The 17,526-nt window shown below is 40.1% G+C and overlaps 1 protein-coding gene and 1 non-coding gene across 2 annotated transcripts in view; both read left to right on the top strand.

Moving 5' to 3' along the window:
- Window positions 1-17,526, top strand: part of ARHGEF38 (Rho guanine nucleotide exchange factor 38) — a 148,792-nt gene that overhangs the window by 69,689 nt on the left and 61,577 nt on the right. Inside the window, exon 3 of the mRNA XM_036311425.1 lies at window positions 10,512-10,635. Coding sequence (XP_036167318.1) covers window positions 10,512-10,635 — 124 coding nt within the window. The remainder of the gene's footprint in view (window positions 1-10,511; window positions 10,636-17,526) is intronic.
- On the top strand, window positions 8,331-8,454 carry LOC118661854. Its single transcript, XR_004969500.1, has one exon. It is a non-coding gene; the product is annotated as a small nucleolar RNA SNORA28 (small nucleolar RNA).

The raw sequence follows: 17,526 nt of genomic DNA, 5'->3' as shown, positions 1-17,526 counted from the left end.
TCAGAGTGCCCAAAATAAGTGAGATTTCCGGAGGGAGAACGTGTGGGAATGCCAGATGTGGAATGACCAAATCCTGAGAAACTCCAGAATTTATGACACAGATAGACTTCCTGGGTATTTGTTCTCTGTCCAGCAGTTTTGTCCCTAGTTCCGGCTTTATACCAGGCCACCTTTACACACCTGCCCACCACATCTTTTTTTCCACACTTCTTTTCTTTCTATATTCGTCATCTCAAGCAAATGTTGTGTCTTTTTTTTTTCCCTTTCAAATCTCTTCTACCTTTTCAAAATTATTTTTAGCAGATTGAGGACTTTCCTAGTCTTTGCTTGTATTATTAAAACTTCAAACTTTGTAAATTGTGTTACAAAGTGAAAAAATAATTTGCGAATGTTTAGCAAGCAATTTCTAATATCATTTGTTTCTGTCAGATATTGATCTAAAGGAAATAGATCTAAAGGAAATAATTCTGTTGATAGGTTAAGAGATTTATTTAGATGGTTGGCTTTCTGCTGGTGGTTTTTCATACATCATCAAATTTGAGTTTGAATATGCAGGAAAAAGAAAGAATAAATACACACGTGTATAAAGATGCACACACTCACACAGACAGTAAGTACTCAAGTGATCAAAGTGAAACTGGACAACCAAAGGGCCTGGGCTGCCCGTCACTCCTTGAGCCAGTTAAGCAGAGAGTGTGTTGAATTATATATGAGCATTTATTTCAATAACTAGAGGCCCGGTGCACGAGATTCATGCACTGGGAGGTTGGGGGGAGGCCCTCAGCTCAGCCTGTGCCCTCTTGCAATCCGGGAGCCCTTGATGTCCGACTGAGGGCTTAGGCCTACTCCCCGACCATCCTTAGTGCTGCTACAGAGACGGGAGAGGCTACTGCCACCACCACTGAGCTTGCCAGCTGTGAGCCCAGCTCCTGCATTGAGCGTCTTCCCCCTGGTGGTCAGTGTGCATCATAGTGACCGGTCATTCTTCCATTTGGTTGATTTGCATATTAGCCTTTTATTATTTAAGATGCCAGCAGTATAGGAGAGCAGCAGGTCACCCACAAAAATCTGCTCTGCACCCTCCCATAAGCCAGCTGCTTATACTGGATAGAATAAGAATTACCTGGGGGAGTAGGCAAAAGGATAAGAATGGGTATAAATGGTTTGCAGGTTACAGGCAATGTGGGCTGGTAACAAGGTTGTTAGTCTTTCCATAATTCCCAGGTCCTGGGTGAAGGGGGAAGAGGGTTTAAAACTCCCGGCCAGGTTAGAATGTGCTTTCTTTAATTAGAATAAAACAATCAAGGTTAACAGAGCATGATTCATGTTTCTGATAACTATAGCTAGTCCCCAATATTGTATTTCTGCCCCTAACAAAAGCACAAAAATGTTTATCCTATTCATTGTGCTCAACCCAGAGCCCTTAAATATACTTTTTTGGTTGATTTGGATGCACAACATTTTTTATTTTCTAATCTCACTGGTTGTTTGTTTCCAAATTACTTTCTCCTGTGTTTTGACAATATAACTCATATTTCTTTTCTACCTTTTCTTTAGAATTTTTAAAGGATCACAAAATTTACTGGATCTTCAGCTCAGAAGTCTATTCCTAGCAGTACTATTTGTCCTCTGAGCATCCATAGTAATAAAGAGCTAATATGCTAATGGTCAATACGCCATAACGGGTAATGACCAGGTCATTAGCATAGTAGCTGGCGTGTTGCTCTGGAGACGGGGCAGAGCCGGGAGGCACCCGGAGGAGGCAGGACCATCCCGTGTCAGGGAGGGCAGGGGTGAGAGTGCATAGTGCCCCCCTCACCAGTCCTTTGCCATCCACTGCTAGCACTCTGAGTGCCCCGCGGCCCACCTGCCAGGGGAAGGAGCGCAGCGCAGCAGGCAGGAAGGAGGCTTCCAGGCTCTCCTCTGGCTCCATGATGGGGCGGAGCCGCCTTGTTGCTCCGTAGACAGCATGGAAGCCTAGAGGCATCCAGAGAAGGCGGGACCAGCCCTAGGCAACTGGAGGGACTGAGGGTGGGGCTTGAAGCAGCCAGAGAAGGCCAGAGGGTTTGGGGGCTGGGCCAGGCGCGCTGGAGCTGTGCATGGAGAGGTTTTGTTGTCAAGGCAGGACGGTGCCCCGTGATTTCAAATTGCGCGCTGGGCTCTAGTTTCATATGAAATTCTAAGGAGGAAAGGATAGCAAATCTTCCTACCACCTCCAGCACTCCCCCCTCCCCCTCCCACCCCAAGTAACTGTGTTCCTGTGTCAAGGCAGATAAGAGAACCAAAGGCAAGGACCCTTGGTCAACTATATACCTTTTATCCAAGGATATCAATATAAGCACTTTACTTTTTATTATTAGTCAAAAATAAACTTTGGGATGGATTTCTCAATCCTCCCTCCCTTCCCCCACCCCCCCACCCCCCGTTTTTTGTTTTGTTAATCCTCACCTGAGGATATTTTTCCCATTGATTTTTAGAGATAGTGGAAGGGAGGGGGAGAGACAGAGAGAGAAACATCTATGTGAGAGACACAGTGAATGTAATTGCCTCCTGTACACGCCCCAACTGAGCCTGCAGCCGAGGTCAGTGTCCTTGATGGGAATGGAACCTGAAATTATTCAGTCTGAGGGCGGGTGCTCCAGCCTGTGAGCCAAACCACCCCGAGTTCACTTCTCTTTCTAGGTAGGGCTCAATCCTCTTTCTCAAGACCTCAGGGACTTCTCCAATTGGACCAGTCTCTGGTCTGCCCTTTATTCACCTCTGTTGGCTCTCCTCTTCCTCTGGCACACGCTGAGAGGTCTGTCCCGAAGTCCCAGCCTTACTTTCTATAAAGAGACTGACATTTCTGCAGGGGCACAGGTCAGTGCTCATCAACGCCTCCTGGTCTGGACTGTTTCCGGGCAGTTATCAGGTAACTTGGACATTTAGCCTCAAGATTAATTAAAAGACTTGTTGTCTGGCAGTGATATCGATTCAACTTATAGTTTGACTCAATTAGCCAGTTTAGAATCTAGTTCCACAGCAGGAATTTTCACACATACAAATCAGTAGTTTTGTGAAACCTGATGAAATAATGGCTAGTTTACCCTGAAAAGCTTCGTAATCTAGAAGCCAACTGAGTAAACGCCATAGTAATTAGATAATTATTCTAGTCCTGCAGTTGCCAGGCCCTTCTGCCAAGATCTCTTTCCTCTTCCTACAATTCCCCGTCTCAGTTGCCTCCCTAAAAAAAAAAATAAAACAAGACTTAATTCTTGCCTCTCAGAATATGTCCAATAGGTCGCCACTTCTTGCAGTTTTTTAAAATACATTTTCAACTTCCTACCGCTCTCACCTTACTTTGCTAAAGGTACAGTCTTTGTGTCACTGGATTTACACAGCTTCAACATTAATAATGGAGCACGCTATCTTAGGGAATACAGCCAGGCCCCGTGATGCTGTGAGATTTACCCCTTCTAGAAGGCAGCTCCACTTGGAACTGGGTATGCCGTTCTGTCATAATGGAACTGCCTTCTGGAAGGGGTAGAGCAGTGATGGCGAACCTTTAGAGCTCTGCGTGTCAACATTTTGAAAAACCCTAACTTAACTCTGGTGCCGTGTCACATATAGAAGTTTTTTGATATTTCCAACCATAGTAAAACACTTATATTTTTGATATTTATTTTATATATTTAAATGCCATTTAACAAAGAAAAATCAACCAAAAAAATGAGTTCGCGTGTCACCTCTGACACGCGTGTCATAGGTTCACCATCACTGGGGTAGAGGGACCAAGGTTCTGCTAATCTGAGTCAGATGACATCCAAGGTGGATTTCCCTTATATTGATTTCTAATAGAGTCTGGAATTGGCCCCTATGTTGAACTTAGATTTATTGCCAAGACACACCCAATAGAAACATTGAAGTCTTTTTTGGAAACAAATTCCAGAGAAGCATTTTGTTGGTGGGGATCAGCATGGCATTCAAAAGTGATGCTATTTGCTCTAGCTGGTTTGGTTCAGTGGGTAGAGTGTTGGCCTGCAGGCTGAAGGGTCCTGGGTCAAGGGCACATAACTTGGTTACAGACTCCATCCCCCGTCTGGATGCGTTCAGGAGGCAACCAATTGATGTGTCTCTCTCACATTAACGATTCTCTCTGTCTCTCCCCTCACTTCCATTCTCTCTAAAAGAAGAGTCAATGGAAAAATATCCTTGGGTAAGGATTAACAACAGCAAAAAATGATGTTATTTATTTTCTTCTGTTTTTTTACAGTCATAAATATGCCATATATATATATATATATATATATATATATATATATATATACACACACACACACACACAGTTGTGTGATTTTGATTGTCAAATTAGAATCCTAAAAATATATTTCCAAATTGAGGTCAGAGCAGTAATATTCAACTGAGGGTTTTGTTGTTGTTGTTTTTAAATATATTTTTATTGATTTCAGAGAGGAAGGGAAAGGGAGAGAGATAGAAACACCAATGATGAAAGAGAATTATTGATTGGCTGCCTTCTGCTTGTCCCCCACTGGGGACTGAGCCAGGTTTGTGCCCTGACCTGGAACTGAACCGTGACTCCCTGGCTTACAGGTTGACGCTCATCCATTGAGCTGTGCTGGCCGGGCAAACTGAGGATTTTTAATTCATTGTTTACTAGAAGAAATACAATGTTTCTAATTGTTGCTATAATTTGCTAGACTTGTTAAAAGCCATAAGAAATACTAATAATTTTAGCTTAGTAATTGCACTTATGAAATTTATCATGAGGAAATAATCATGGGTGTGAACAAGATTTTAGCCAGGAAAGATGCTTATAATATTGAAAATAGCAGTCTACCTAGATTTCAAAGATTCGGTTAAGTAGACTACAGTATTTCTACATAATGTGGACATTAAAAATGGTGCAATTGGGCCCTAACCGGTTTGGCTCAGCGGATAGAGCATTGGCCTTCAGACTCAAGGGTCCCCGGTTCGATTCCAGTCAAGGGCATGTACCTTGATTGTGGGCACATCCCCAGTGGGGAGTGTGCAGGAGGCAGCTGATTGATGTTTCACTCTCATTGATGTTTCTAACTCTCTATCCCTCTCCCTTCCTCTCTGTAAAAAATCAATAAAATATATTTTAAAAAAATTTTAAAAATGGTGCAATTGGGAAAATTAATGACATGAAAAGATGTCCATGTTATGCTGTTAACAAAACACCCAAATTTTAAAACATTCTTTGAAGCATATAAATCTTTTGATGTACACACATGGAGAAAGCAAGCAATTTGTCAGGATATACCTATATGGTAGAATTATAAGCAATTGTATTTTCTGTCCTTTTTTTTAAAGAAAAAATATGGATATACAAAGCTCTGTTTTTTTCTGTTTTAATATATACTTATATTTTTATCGATTTCAGAGAAGGAGGGAGAGGGAGATAGAACATTAATGATGAGGGAGAATCATTGATTAGCTGCCTCCTGCACACTCCTTACTGGTGATTGAGCCCAAAACCAGGGCTCAATACCAGACCAGGAATCAAACCATGACTTCCTGGTTCATAGGAGGACACTCAACCACTGAGCCAGGCCAGCTGGATGTGATTGTCCTTTCTTTCTCTCTCTCTTTCTTCCTTTCTTTCTCTTTCTACAATAAACATAAATGACTTTTATGTTCATCGTTTATTAAAAAATATTATTCCTAGATGTCTTTTCAATGTGCATTTTAAAGGTGTTCTTGGTTGGAAGTCTCCACAACACATCGAACTAAGAATGTTTGGTTATTCCTCCCTGTGACTCAAGCTGAGTGCCTCAGGCTCCTCAAACAGAAAACAATAAACAGTGATTTCCCAAGTATAAACTGAAGGGAAGTTTGGCCTGTCAGCAAATTTTCTAAATACATTAATGGCCCAACTGAGCACAACAGTTGGTCTTTTTAGATAAAATTAAGTAGAAAATTATAAAGTATTCACTTAAAATGATATTTTGAACAACCAAATTAGGTGGCTTTGATTTCTTTCTTTAAACCACTTTTGATCTCTGCAGACTTGTTATTTAGAGTCCAATAGAGTGATTGCAAAGAACATTTTATTGATGGCTTCCACAGAGTACATAGATCATATGAATTGTAGTGATTCAATTCAATTCAAATTGTCAAGCTATTTTTGAGGGACTAGGTGTGGGCCCAGCACTGGATTAGACACAGTGGGGTACTCAAATAGTGCACAAAGACAAATGTCCTGGAGGCTCTCACAGGCTTGACATAGAGACAGGTTAATAATGAATGATATCTTTCAATATAAGCACTGAGTAATAGGAAGCAAGTGTCATGGAAGGTCAGAAGAGGGCGAGGTTAATTCTAACCAAGGGAGCTAGAAAGTTTTCTTAGGGGAAAGTGAGATTTTGGCCAGAAACAGAGAAACGTGTACCAGTCCTTTGTTGGTGGTAGGTAACCAAATTTAAACTCGAGGAAATAAAAAGGCATTTTATCAACTTCTGTAGTAAGCATGTCATACTTCAGATGAGGTTGATCCAGGAACTAAAATAAGGTTGTCAGACTTAGCTCCCTTCTCTTTGTTGACTTTATCTCATTCAAACTCTGCACAAAGATAATTGCTGAAGACAGAAACTTACATAATTAGGGCTTACAAGCCAAGCCTTTCTATTTCCCAGTGACCAGTGAAGAGCCCCATTAGCTCTGCTTAGGAACCTGCCCATTACCTGCGGCCAGCTATGTCACATGTCCATCACTGTGGGGAGTGGGACAGGAGGAAGGGGATCATGACCGACAGTTTCACCAGATCGGATAGAGGTGCTGGGGCTTTTCCAGAAAATGCAAATAGGGCAGAGACATGGGCAAAACGAGTGGACAAACACTATCATTATCATAGTCCATTTCAGATGGGTAGAATGTTGTAAAGTAATGTGAGGGCAAAGCATTTGTGAGGAAAGGGAAGAGTTTGGGCTAGGATGTAAATGCGGGTAAGTGCAAGGAATGTTTTGGAAAACAGGAGTGTACAGTGCTTGTCAGGTGCAAAGTAATTCTATACCATTGATTACAGTCTCTGAATTGACAAAGTCTTATAGATGTTTTCCTTTACTTAGACATTTTTACCTGAGTGGTTTTGGATACATGCAACTGTATGTTCAGCAAAAATTATTTAAATGTAATGGGAACTTGCTATTTGAAATAGATTCTGTGATGAATATTTGTATAAAGCAAAGGATTATCACCAAAAACACTGACCTTTAATTTTCTGTTTTGTACATTTAAATTATTATATATAGAATAATGTATGCTTAAATGAAATCTTTTTTTAAAATAATGAATTTTTAATCCATTTAAAATATAACTCTACTTAAGCTCTTAGAGCATTTCCTCTTCCTAGCAAATGTTTGGTAAATGTACATAAATGATTCCTTGAATTTATATCAGTAATTATAAAATCATCTACCAGTTTTAAAAGCTTATTGGGACCAGACCTTTGTTTGTCCCTTGGCATAGCAGTGCTGACTGTGAATTCATTTTATGATTCACAGAATTCCCATGGGCCTGTGGTGATACTGGCGGTTGAAACCGAGCCAATTGATGTTTTCATCCTTTCTATCTTTCAGATAGAAATGAAATAAAAACCTATATTTTGTTATTTAATATTCATTGCATTGAGCCAAGATTAGAGATAAATATATAATTAGATCCTTGCTAACTGAATTTAAAATCTAAATTGGATATACAAGATTCTGACCTTGGGAAATAAATTATAAAAATGATAACTTAGTGAAAAACTCAGAAACAAATAAACAAAACCCAAACAGAGATGGCAAAGTATTCTATTCATAATATTTGCTGGTAATGGACTAAGGCATAGCACTAACAGGTCATTTTCCAGTTCTAGCTCTTTCCTGAACTTCATCATTTTAAGCTTGACACCTTTCTTCATTCTGCATGAGTTTCTCTGCATTCAAACTGTATGTATTTTACAGAGACGTTGGAAAGATATATGAAATTCTTTAAGTTCCTCAGAATAAAGGTTTACAACAAAATGAAATAATAATAAGGTACACTGTATGAACTACATCTAATCTTACAAAGAAAGTAAATTAGGGATGAAATTTTACTTATTAGAAGGATTCATTTCAAATATGATTTTAAAAAAATATTTTACTAGTACGTTTTAAAATAACTCGACCTACAAAAATTTGATACATAACTTTTGGGAAAAACATTTTGCACTAGGCAAAGGTACACCTTTGTGATTCAATTAATAACCAAAGCATAAAACAACTCAGAATAAATAATTCATTCGGTCCATGGTACTCAGAGTTATGTGACATTGTAGCCATTTAAAAGTATTAGCTGTGGCAGATGATCGACACTGTTTGACACAACTTGAGCTAGCTATAGCAACAAAATCCAGCCTATTCCGGTGTTCTTCTCTATGAAACAAGCCATTATGTAGACTTAGACAGTGAAAAAAAAAGTATTAGCAAAGCATCATCTGCTTTTAGGTAGTTTATATAATAATATCATAGATTTAAAGCAGAGAAGCCACATATGCCCTATCCTGTTAAAGTGAGTGCTTAACAAAGGAACATTTTGTGAGATACTGCGTTAAAGACCCTATGAGCTAATAATGATTGTAATGTAATAATGTACTATAGAGGTAAAGATAATTTCAGAATACACAAAAATAGGAAAAAAGGTGTATAGCACTATATTGAAATAAACTCATTACATACAATCACATAGTATTTGATTACAGATGAGACTGGAAGTTTTATTGAGGTCAAGACTGATGATAGAAAAGTGAGGAATTTCCCAGGATGGTTGAAAAAACATGTACAGTCAGACCATATTGCATAAGAAATAACTGACATAGTCACCAAATTTTAAACAAGGCTCAATGTGAAGTGATGCTTCTATGCTCAATAACAGAATATCCTTTTCAATAGTATCCATGTCCAGTATGGGGAACAATAGATGGGTCAATGTCAAAAAGGATTAGAGAAAAAGATGGGTGCCTGCCTCCTTCCTCCCCACTAAATGGATGTGGCACACCCAGTGACACTGATGCTGAGAGCATGAGAAAGAAGCTGCAGTTGTTGGACCTCATCCTCAGAAATTCCTCCAAGTCTGTCTCCTATTCTATATTCAGTGTTGCCAATTTCCCTTACTTCCTCTGCTTCTTTCTTTCTGATCTTTAGCTCAACTTTCTAACTCTAACATTGAATTTTGCTGACCTGGGTTTTGGACTATCAGCTCTATTAGTACCTCCATGACGTGACTATAGGTGGTTTGGTTTTTCACGTACAACCTCATGCACAACAAACGAGGGATAGGAGGCGCCTACTCCTGTTCCCTGTGGTTGCCCAGTGGCGCCTGTACCGATCTGTTCCTGACCCAAGTAGATACTGTCTGATGATGCAAGATCTAACTTTAACTCAAGAGAAAGGTTTTGAGCAAGATACAGCAAAATCAAGACACACTCCACTTAGATTGGTTAGGATAGCTGTCCATCCTTCCACTAATCATCCAATGCCTCTGACAGAGTGTGGCTTCTGTTACAATTCTTGGTACATACAAGGTCCTCAGGAAATCTCTATTATAAAAACCCCTTGATTGTGACACCTCACGGTGGAACGACCAAAGATTGGTGACTAGGAAGCTTCGTGCGCAGCGAGGCATGCGTGTGTGGGCGGACACTTGACTCTGGGTCCCACGTCCCATCCAGTGCAGTGGGAGTCAGTCTGTTTCCCACCTCCCGCCCTGCACAGCAGGAGTCAGTCTGGGTCCTGTGTCCTGCCCAGCCCTGGTGGGAGTCAGTCTGGGTACCACTGGCACGGTGGGTCTGGGCCTCGCGTGATATTGTGCGCTGGGCCTCTAGTATTTAATAAAAGGATGGATGAATGAATAGGTAAATTATTATAAATACCAGCCATAAGATCTGGGAATGATAACACTATTTCATGAAGAAATGATATGATGAATCTTTAATTAGCAGAACATGTTTGTTAACAATTTCTATTCACATTTCTTTAAAAAAAAACACCAAAAAAACAAACAAAACAGGAACAGCTCAGCACAACTACTTGTCATCAGTTTGAGAACATGTATGTTTTAAAACAGCTTTGAAAATAGTTTCTTGCCTAGAGGAAGGCCTGACTTCTGCTGTGTGAACAGTACAGTGTTCGAAATTCATATGCCCAGGTACACACCCTCCTGGAGGACAGTTTATAAATGTGCCAGTTAGCTGGCCCATGTCTTCTCCACACTCCGATTCTTATAAGCATATGTAGATGTACACACCACTCACAAAAATTTAGTTAAAATAAAGAAAAAGACAGAGGTGACAAATGCACCATCACAATTTCTTGCATGAAAAACTGCACATTTCCTCTAGAAATCCTAAAGAAGGGTGTTTACAGAAATGGTGGGCTGGCATATAAAATGCTTACTGTGAGAGATAACATCCTAAATACAGCGGGTCTCTTTCTATTAGCTGCTACTCAGTGTTGGTTTTTCTTCAGATTGATCGGCTGGACGTGGATAGCTTGTTTAGCAATATTGAATCCGTGCATCAGATATCAGCCAAGCTGCTGTCATTGTTGGAAGAGGCCACAGCAGACGTGGAACCGGCCATGCAAGTCATCGGTATGTTTATTCTCTTCTCCGTTCTACAATACAGCAGGAAATAATATTTCAATACCCTCCCTTTGCTTTGGTTTTATGTTTCTGACTCACCCAAATTCCCAGGAGGTATATAAATGCTAAACCCCTCTTCAGGCTCATTGTAATCACACAAACTCTGTATTTATTTTGAAATGGGTTGATAGCCATTTGCTAAAGTCTCTCAGTAGCACTAAACACACCATTTGCTTTTTTATTTTCCATCTTTCAACCTCTTTGCCTTCCAGATGTTCTCATTTTGTTTTATGGTTAACATGTACTTGATCCTTAAAAGAATTAAATATTTAAATACTTTAATAGCTTTACTGATTTTAGTCACAATGGTTTTCAGATTTATGCCTATGAATCCATTGATTTGGGGATTGTAAATTCTATTTGTGTGAAGAGTTTATATGATTTGTGAAACACACAAGTTCAACTTTTTCCATGCCTTTCCTTTCTTTTTTTTTTTTTTTTTTTTTTTTTAACTATATATTTGCTTTCCAAATATGTTTTTACTCTCACAGTAAGATTATTTTCTTACTCTGGTAAGATTTTTGAAAACAATAGAGCTATCATTGGACATAGGTTGAGCCACGTTTTTATTTTCTTCATTTCTTGGGGCTTCCAAAGGAATACTGTGTATGAGCTCTTTGAAGGCAGTTGCCACATCAGGATCTCATATACAGAGTGCCATGTAAACCAAGAATTCTTAAAAGATTTAAAAATCATTTTTCTGTTTCAACATAATATGTAAAATATGCTCATTACCAAAAATACCAAAACAGTTCAGGAGCACACAGGGTGATATACCTCTGCAATACCACTGTCTTCCCCATAAAAAGCCGTTATTATATGTTTGATGTGGATCTTTTTGTTTGAGACAGTTACAGAGACACTAATACACACCTTATGTCTTTACCCATTATGTCTTTATTTGTTAGTGGAAATCAGGGTTATAAAAATGGCATGATACTGATCTTGTTTAGCATTTATGAACGACCCAAAGATTAATAAACAAGGCTGATCTTATATGAAAGGTGAATCAACCTGGCTATTTATAGGACTTTACAGATCATAATGCCCATTCACTCAAAAAGATTCTCCCACAGACAGGCTTAAATTCAATCATTTCTTGTGATTAAATGTCCTCGTTATGTACTGAACATTTGTGTTCCCCCAAAATTTATTTGTTGAAGCTCTAACCCCAATGAGATGATGTTTAAAGGTGGGGCCTTTGAGAAGTAATTTAGGGTTAGATGAAGTCCCAAGGGGCTCTCCCTCATGCTGGGATTAGTGTCCTCATAATGAGAAGAAGAAAGACCAGAGTTCCCTCCCTCTGTCCCTCTACCATGTGAGGACTCTGGAGGTCCTCACCAGAAATCGAATCTGCTGGCACCTTGAGCTTGGACTCCACAGCCTCCAGAACCATGGGAAATAAATGTCTATTGTGTAGGTCACCCAGTCTTTGTTATTTTGCTATGGCAGCCTGGGTTAGTTAATATAATTTCCAATACATTGTAAAAATGTTTTCTAGAGTGAAGACGTCATTCATTATCTCTTTTGTTTGGATTTATTAGCCATTCATTTATTAATTCACTCAATGAATAGTTATTAAGCAGCAGCATGTTCACAGACTCCTGCTGCATGGCATTCTCAATATCAAAAGATGAAAGAGTTCATCTCCATCTGCAAAAGTTTGCAATCAAGCAGCGCCTTGAATTGAAGGTTGTAGTATAATACACCACCAGAGTAGTTTCTATACAACTGCCGACCTTCAGAGGATAAAGAGACTATTCCTGGATGGGGAATCAGAGCAGGACTCTTGAAGATATTACTTGGGCTTAAAGATATAGGTCAAATTTCAACAAGTGAGGTATAGCTTGGGAAGACTGAATAGAAGCATAAACAAAAGCTTGGACAGCAAATGCCAAATGCCAAGTGTGTTTAGGACATAGGGAGTGATCAAGTCAAGCTGGAGTGAGGAATTTGTGCAAGGGAGGAATGACAAATGAATCTGTAAGTATAGACTAGGAACGGATTATACTCAGAATCTAAGTTGTGGAATTTTCTCTGCAGGTTATAAGGAAACCGTAAGATTTTTTCAGCAAGGGTGTGATGAGACACAAAGTTTCTGGATAAATAAAACTATGGTAGCTGTGAAGAGAATGGATAGAATGAGGACTTGATTCCTAGACCAATTGATAGGTAATTATAAGTAATACAGGCTTGTGGTAACAGCATCTAGGCCTAGGTGGATACAGTAAGAATTAAGAAAGCATAAAGAAGATTCAGTGGTTGACTGTACATGCCAGAGTCAAAGACAATTCCAGGTTTAAGGAGCACGGCCATGGTGGCCTAGTGGTTGAGCATTGACCTATGAACCAGGAGGTCAGGGTTCGATTCCCAGAAGGAGACATGTGGCCTGATTTGCCTAGAACATCCTGTTTTTAGGCTATTGTTCAGCTCCTATTTAATAGTATAAACTTATATCCTGTACCAGGTTTTATAATATCTATGTTTGGAAAAATATTCAAAAACCATAAACAAAAATAGCTTATTTGATGAACTTAATTTTTCAAAAACAAACAAACAAAAAAACCCACACACATACAATGGAGGCAAAGATAGTATCTGTCAAAACATTTGCACCCAAATATTTACACATTTTAATCTGGAGAGATTTGTAATCATAATTTGAATATCTTCTATTTAGCAGAATTTTCTCTGAGCTTATTAGGTGCCTCTGTGCTCACAGGGGAGCATTTTCCCAATTTAAAATATTATGGTTTACATATTTGAGCAGCACAACAAATAATGCCTGTATTATATTTTAATCCATAGGATAAAATAAATATTGAGTCCACATTGGTAAACAAGGAGAAAAGAAAGCTCTTCCTTATGATATATTTCAATGAATAAATGTAGAAGGAAAGAGGAAGATAGAAAGTTACTATTAGACAAACACTATAATCATAATTGTTAATGCAAAAATCCACTGATCAATGCTAGATTTAGTGGATGAAAGTTTGAGGAGAAATATACTTTTAATAGTTTCCAAGTATCTCCTAAATATTGATTAATCTCAAAGGGGAAGGTAAGTGGTCCCTTTACAATGAGAAACCAGACAGAGAACATCTTAACCAAGTGATCGAGGTCAATGATACCAGGAAGTAACACATATTCACATCATGAAACTTGTAATATAATGTGCTGAGGGGAAAAAAAATCGCATCTGTGGTACTTTTGTCCAAAATATGTGCAACCATGAGAAAACACTAGACATCAACAAACTCACATGAGGGTTACTTGACAAAATTATTGATCAGTACTCTTCTAAAATGTCAGTCATTAAAGATAAGATAGGACTGAGAAACTGTTGTCTTTGAAAGGCTGCAGGAGACTAAGGAGAAGTAAAAAATAAATGCAAGTGGGAGCCCGGATAGGTTCTAGAACAGGGAAGGGACACCAGTGTTGAAATCCAAATGCAATGTGTAGTTTAGTTAAATGTACTGAAGCAACCTTCATTTCTTTTTTCTGAGAACTGCACTAGGGCTGTGTAAGATGTTGACATTGGGGAAGCTGTGTGAGGAATATTTGGCGCCTATTGGTACTATTTTTGCAACTTTTCTTCTCTAAGAATAAAACTAATTCAAAATAAAGAGTTAAAAACATTATGGTTTACAGAGAAAACAAAGATGTTCAGAATTTCAAATTTACTAATCTTAAGTTACACTTTGAGGTAGATTATTTAAAAAATAGGAAGATTACTTAAAATGAAATATTAAAACATTAAGCCCATTTTTGAAAAATAAAGAGGAGTCATACTTTCACACACACACACACACACACACACACACACACACACACCCTGCCTTTTATATCTGGGCTAGCCTTGTGGCTTGCTTTGGCCAATAAAATGTGGCAACAGTGATGTTCTACAACAGCATTGTGACATCCGCCCTCTGCGTGGGGAGAGAGAAGGCTCAAATTACCCAGTCATTCCAGGCAACACAATCAAGGCCTTGCCCAGGTGAGTAAAGCCCTCCTCAGCCAGCTGGCCCCCAGCCAGACTGCCAGTATATGAATAAACTCGCCCAACGCACGGAGACACACCGTCCCAGCTGAGCCCTTCTCAAATTGTCAGCCCAGAGAATTGTAGACAAACAATTTTTTTTGTAGACAAAAAAAAATTCTCTGTTTTAAGCCTTTCAATTTGGGAGTGATTTGCAGCAACAGCTAATTAATACACCGAGAAGAGATTGACTCAACTCAGATGATGAGAAAAAAAACTTGATTTGGAAAGTGGGTTTAGAGTGGGGACTTGAAGGATATGGGCAGGTGGATGTTGGAACAAATGACTTTCTAAATGACAAATGGCACAAAGGCCTCAAGGCAGGAGAGTATGGGAAATGCACACAGTGCAATACACAGATCTTGTAACATAGAATCCCACACCTGAAACCTATCTGATCATATTAACCACCGTCACCCAATGAATGTTTTTAATATTTATTACATTGATTACCAATAAGTTGGATGGCCATGTTACCCAAATAAATAAAAACAAAAAACAAAGCAAAACACACACACACACACACACACACACACAAAGCAGCCCTGGCTGGGTTGGCTCAATGGGTAGAGCATCGGCCTGCAGACCAAAGAGCCCCGGGTTTGATTCCGGTCAAGGGCACATGTCCAGGTTGCAGGCTCGATCCCCAGTGGGGGGCAGTGCAGGAGGCAGCTGATCAATGATTCTCTCTAATCATTGATGTTTCTATCTCTCCCTCTCCCTCTCCCTTCCTTTCTGAAATAAATAAAAAAATATATATTTTTAAAAAGTGGCTGGAGGGTAGTGCCAAGAGCCTCCATGACCCATCTTTGGTAGCCATATAAATGCAGAGTTCACTGGCAATTTCCATCACTAAACATCTTTCACCAGAGTTCTTACATTTCAAAAGATAAACTGATCTTGGTGAAGTATTCCAAAATTAGGCTACCACAAAATGAAAAACACAGGTGTCCCATTTCTCTGTCCTGAGATGACACACATGAGAGTTTGTGTTTCACAGCTCTACTGTCAAAGGGAAACATTCCTGATACCTAGATAAACCGGGAGGAGGATTTTACTTATTATCCTGAGAATATTATCTATTTGCAAAGCTTGATTTGTTATGTACATAACAATTGAATAAAATGTGAATTTTTTCCCAGAGATCCTGCTCATGTTTTTCAAACAAATCAGATTCACTGGGTGTGCGTGGTTTCTAAATGCTACCAATATATATGCAACTTGGTAATTCACATACTTAATACGGCAACACAGGTTTTTCTATGAAGGGCTATTTAACATATCGAATATCATTTGGACATTTGGCAGAGTGGATGGCAGTTGCAGTAGCCACTTTCCAAAGAGGGTCCTCCATGGAGCAAGCCTCCCAGTAGTCACACTGCTATGTGGTCCAGTCCCATATTGTCTGTGGATGGCCCTGAGACTCACTGTGTCAATGCCTGGGCCTACTCCTTAAGAGAGGCTGGCAATTTCTACTTTCATGATTTGGGAAGTCTGCCATCTAGGAAGTCCAGCTACCCTGCTGGAATATTACCCAGCGAGGTCCCATGGAGAGAGATCAGACCTGAGAGTGTGTGGACTGAGACCATGGCCCAGCGGTCCCAGCATCCCAGCTTCGCCCAGCCTTCCCACTGCCCCTGGCAGGGTGCCGACTTGAAAATGTGCCATCTTGGGCCATGTAGCCAGATAAGCCCTATGATGACTGTAGCCCCAGAAGACATCAAGCAGAGCAGAACCCCACAGCTGATCCTGGTCAAACCACACAACACCTAAACAGGTGTTGGTTTAAGGCCCTGAATTCTAAGGTGCCTTGTCACATAGCAATAGACCAGCAAAACAGGGCTGTGCCTTCTATGCATTTGCAAAAATGTTGTCATGTCCCACAGTATTAAAGAAAAGACTGAGTCAACTTTATGTGCCCACCTCATGCACACTGGGCTGAGAACCAGAGCTGAAAGAAGCTTCTGGGAAAGGAACTGCAAGTTCTCATAGGTCCTTCCTGAGGGTGGGCATATACTTGGAGAGAAAGGCAATTAGAGGCTCCCGTTCTCTGAAGGTGCAGGGGGTGATGCACTGTAGTTCCCCGGCAGCACTCTGTTCTGCTAAGGCTCTGTCTCCTGTCGGCCCCTGAAAGAGGGTCTGTGCCTTTCGCAAGTTTTGTGAGAAGAGCATTGTTACGGACAATGCATGTTGTGTTGCCACAAATGAGCTCACCTGAATCATTTTTCTACTATTATTGTTACCGTGTGTGTGTGTGTGTGTGTGTGTGTGTGTGTGTGTGTGTGTGTGTGTGTTACTCAGAACACAGACAGGCTAGACCAGGGGTGGGCAAACTTTTTGACTCGAGGGCCACAGTGGGTTCTTAAACTGGACCGGAGGGCCGGAACAAAAGCATGGATGGAGTGTTTGTGTGAACTAATATCAATTCAAAGTAAACATCATTACATAAAAGGGTACGGTCTTTTTTTTTTTTTTTTTTTAGTTTTATTCATTTCAAACCGGCCGGATCTGGCCCGCGGGCCGTAGTTTGCCCACGGCTGGGCTAGACCCAGTGAATTGTGTCTGGCTAGGACAGGTCCGGAGAGTCTGCGCACTGGAATGAGTGAGGTTGGCAAGGGGAGACCCAGAAGCAGCAGCTGAAAGGTCAGGACATTTTATTCCAAAGGTTGGCAGGAACAGGAAAACTGTCAGCTTCAAAGAATATGCCAGAAAAAAAGAGGGAAGGCTTCAGGGTCAAGTATACATCCATCCACACAGGAAAGAGGAAACCTGCAGAAGGCAGGCACCAGGACGAGTGAAGT

This window comes from Myotis myotis, unplaced genomic scaffold, assembly GCF_014108235.1.
Source record: "Myotis myotis isolate mMyoMyo1 unplaced genomic scaffold, mMyoMyo1.p scaffold_m19_p_1, whole genome shotgun sequence".
Lineage (NCBI taxonomy): Eukaryota > Metazoa > Chordata > Mammalia > Chiroptera > Vespertilionidae > Myotis > Myotis myotis.
This window is presented reverse-complemented; position numbering and strand designations above follow the sequence as displayed.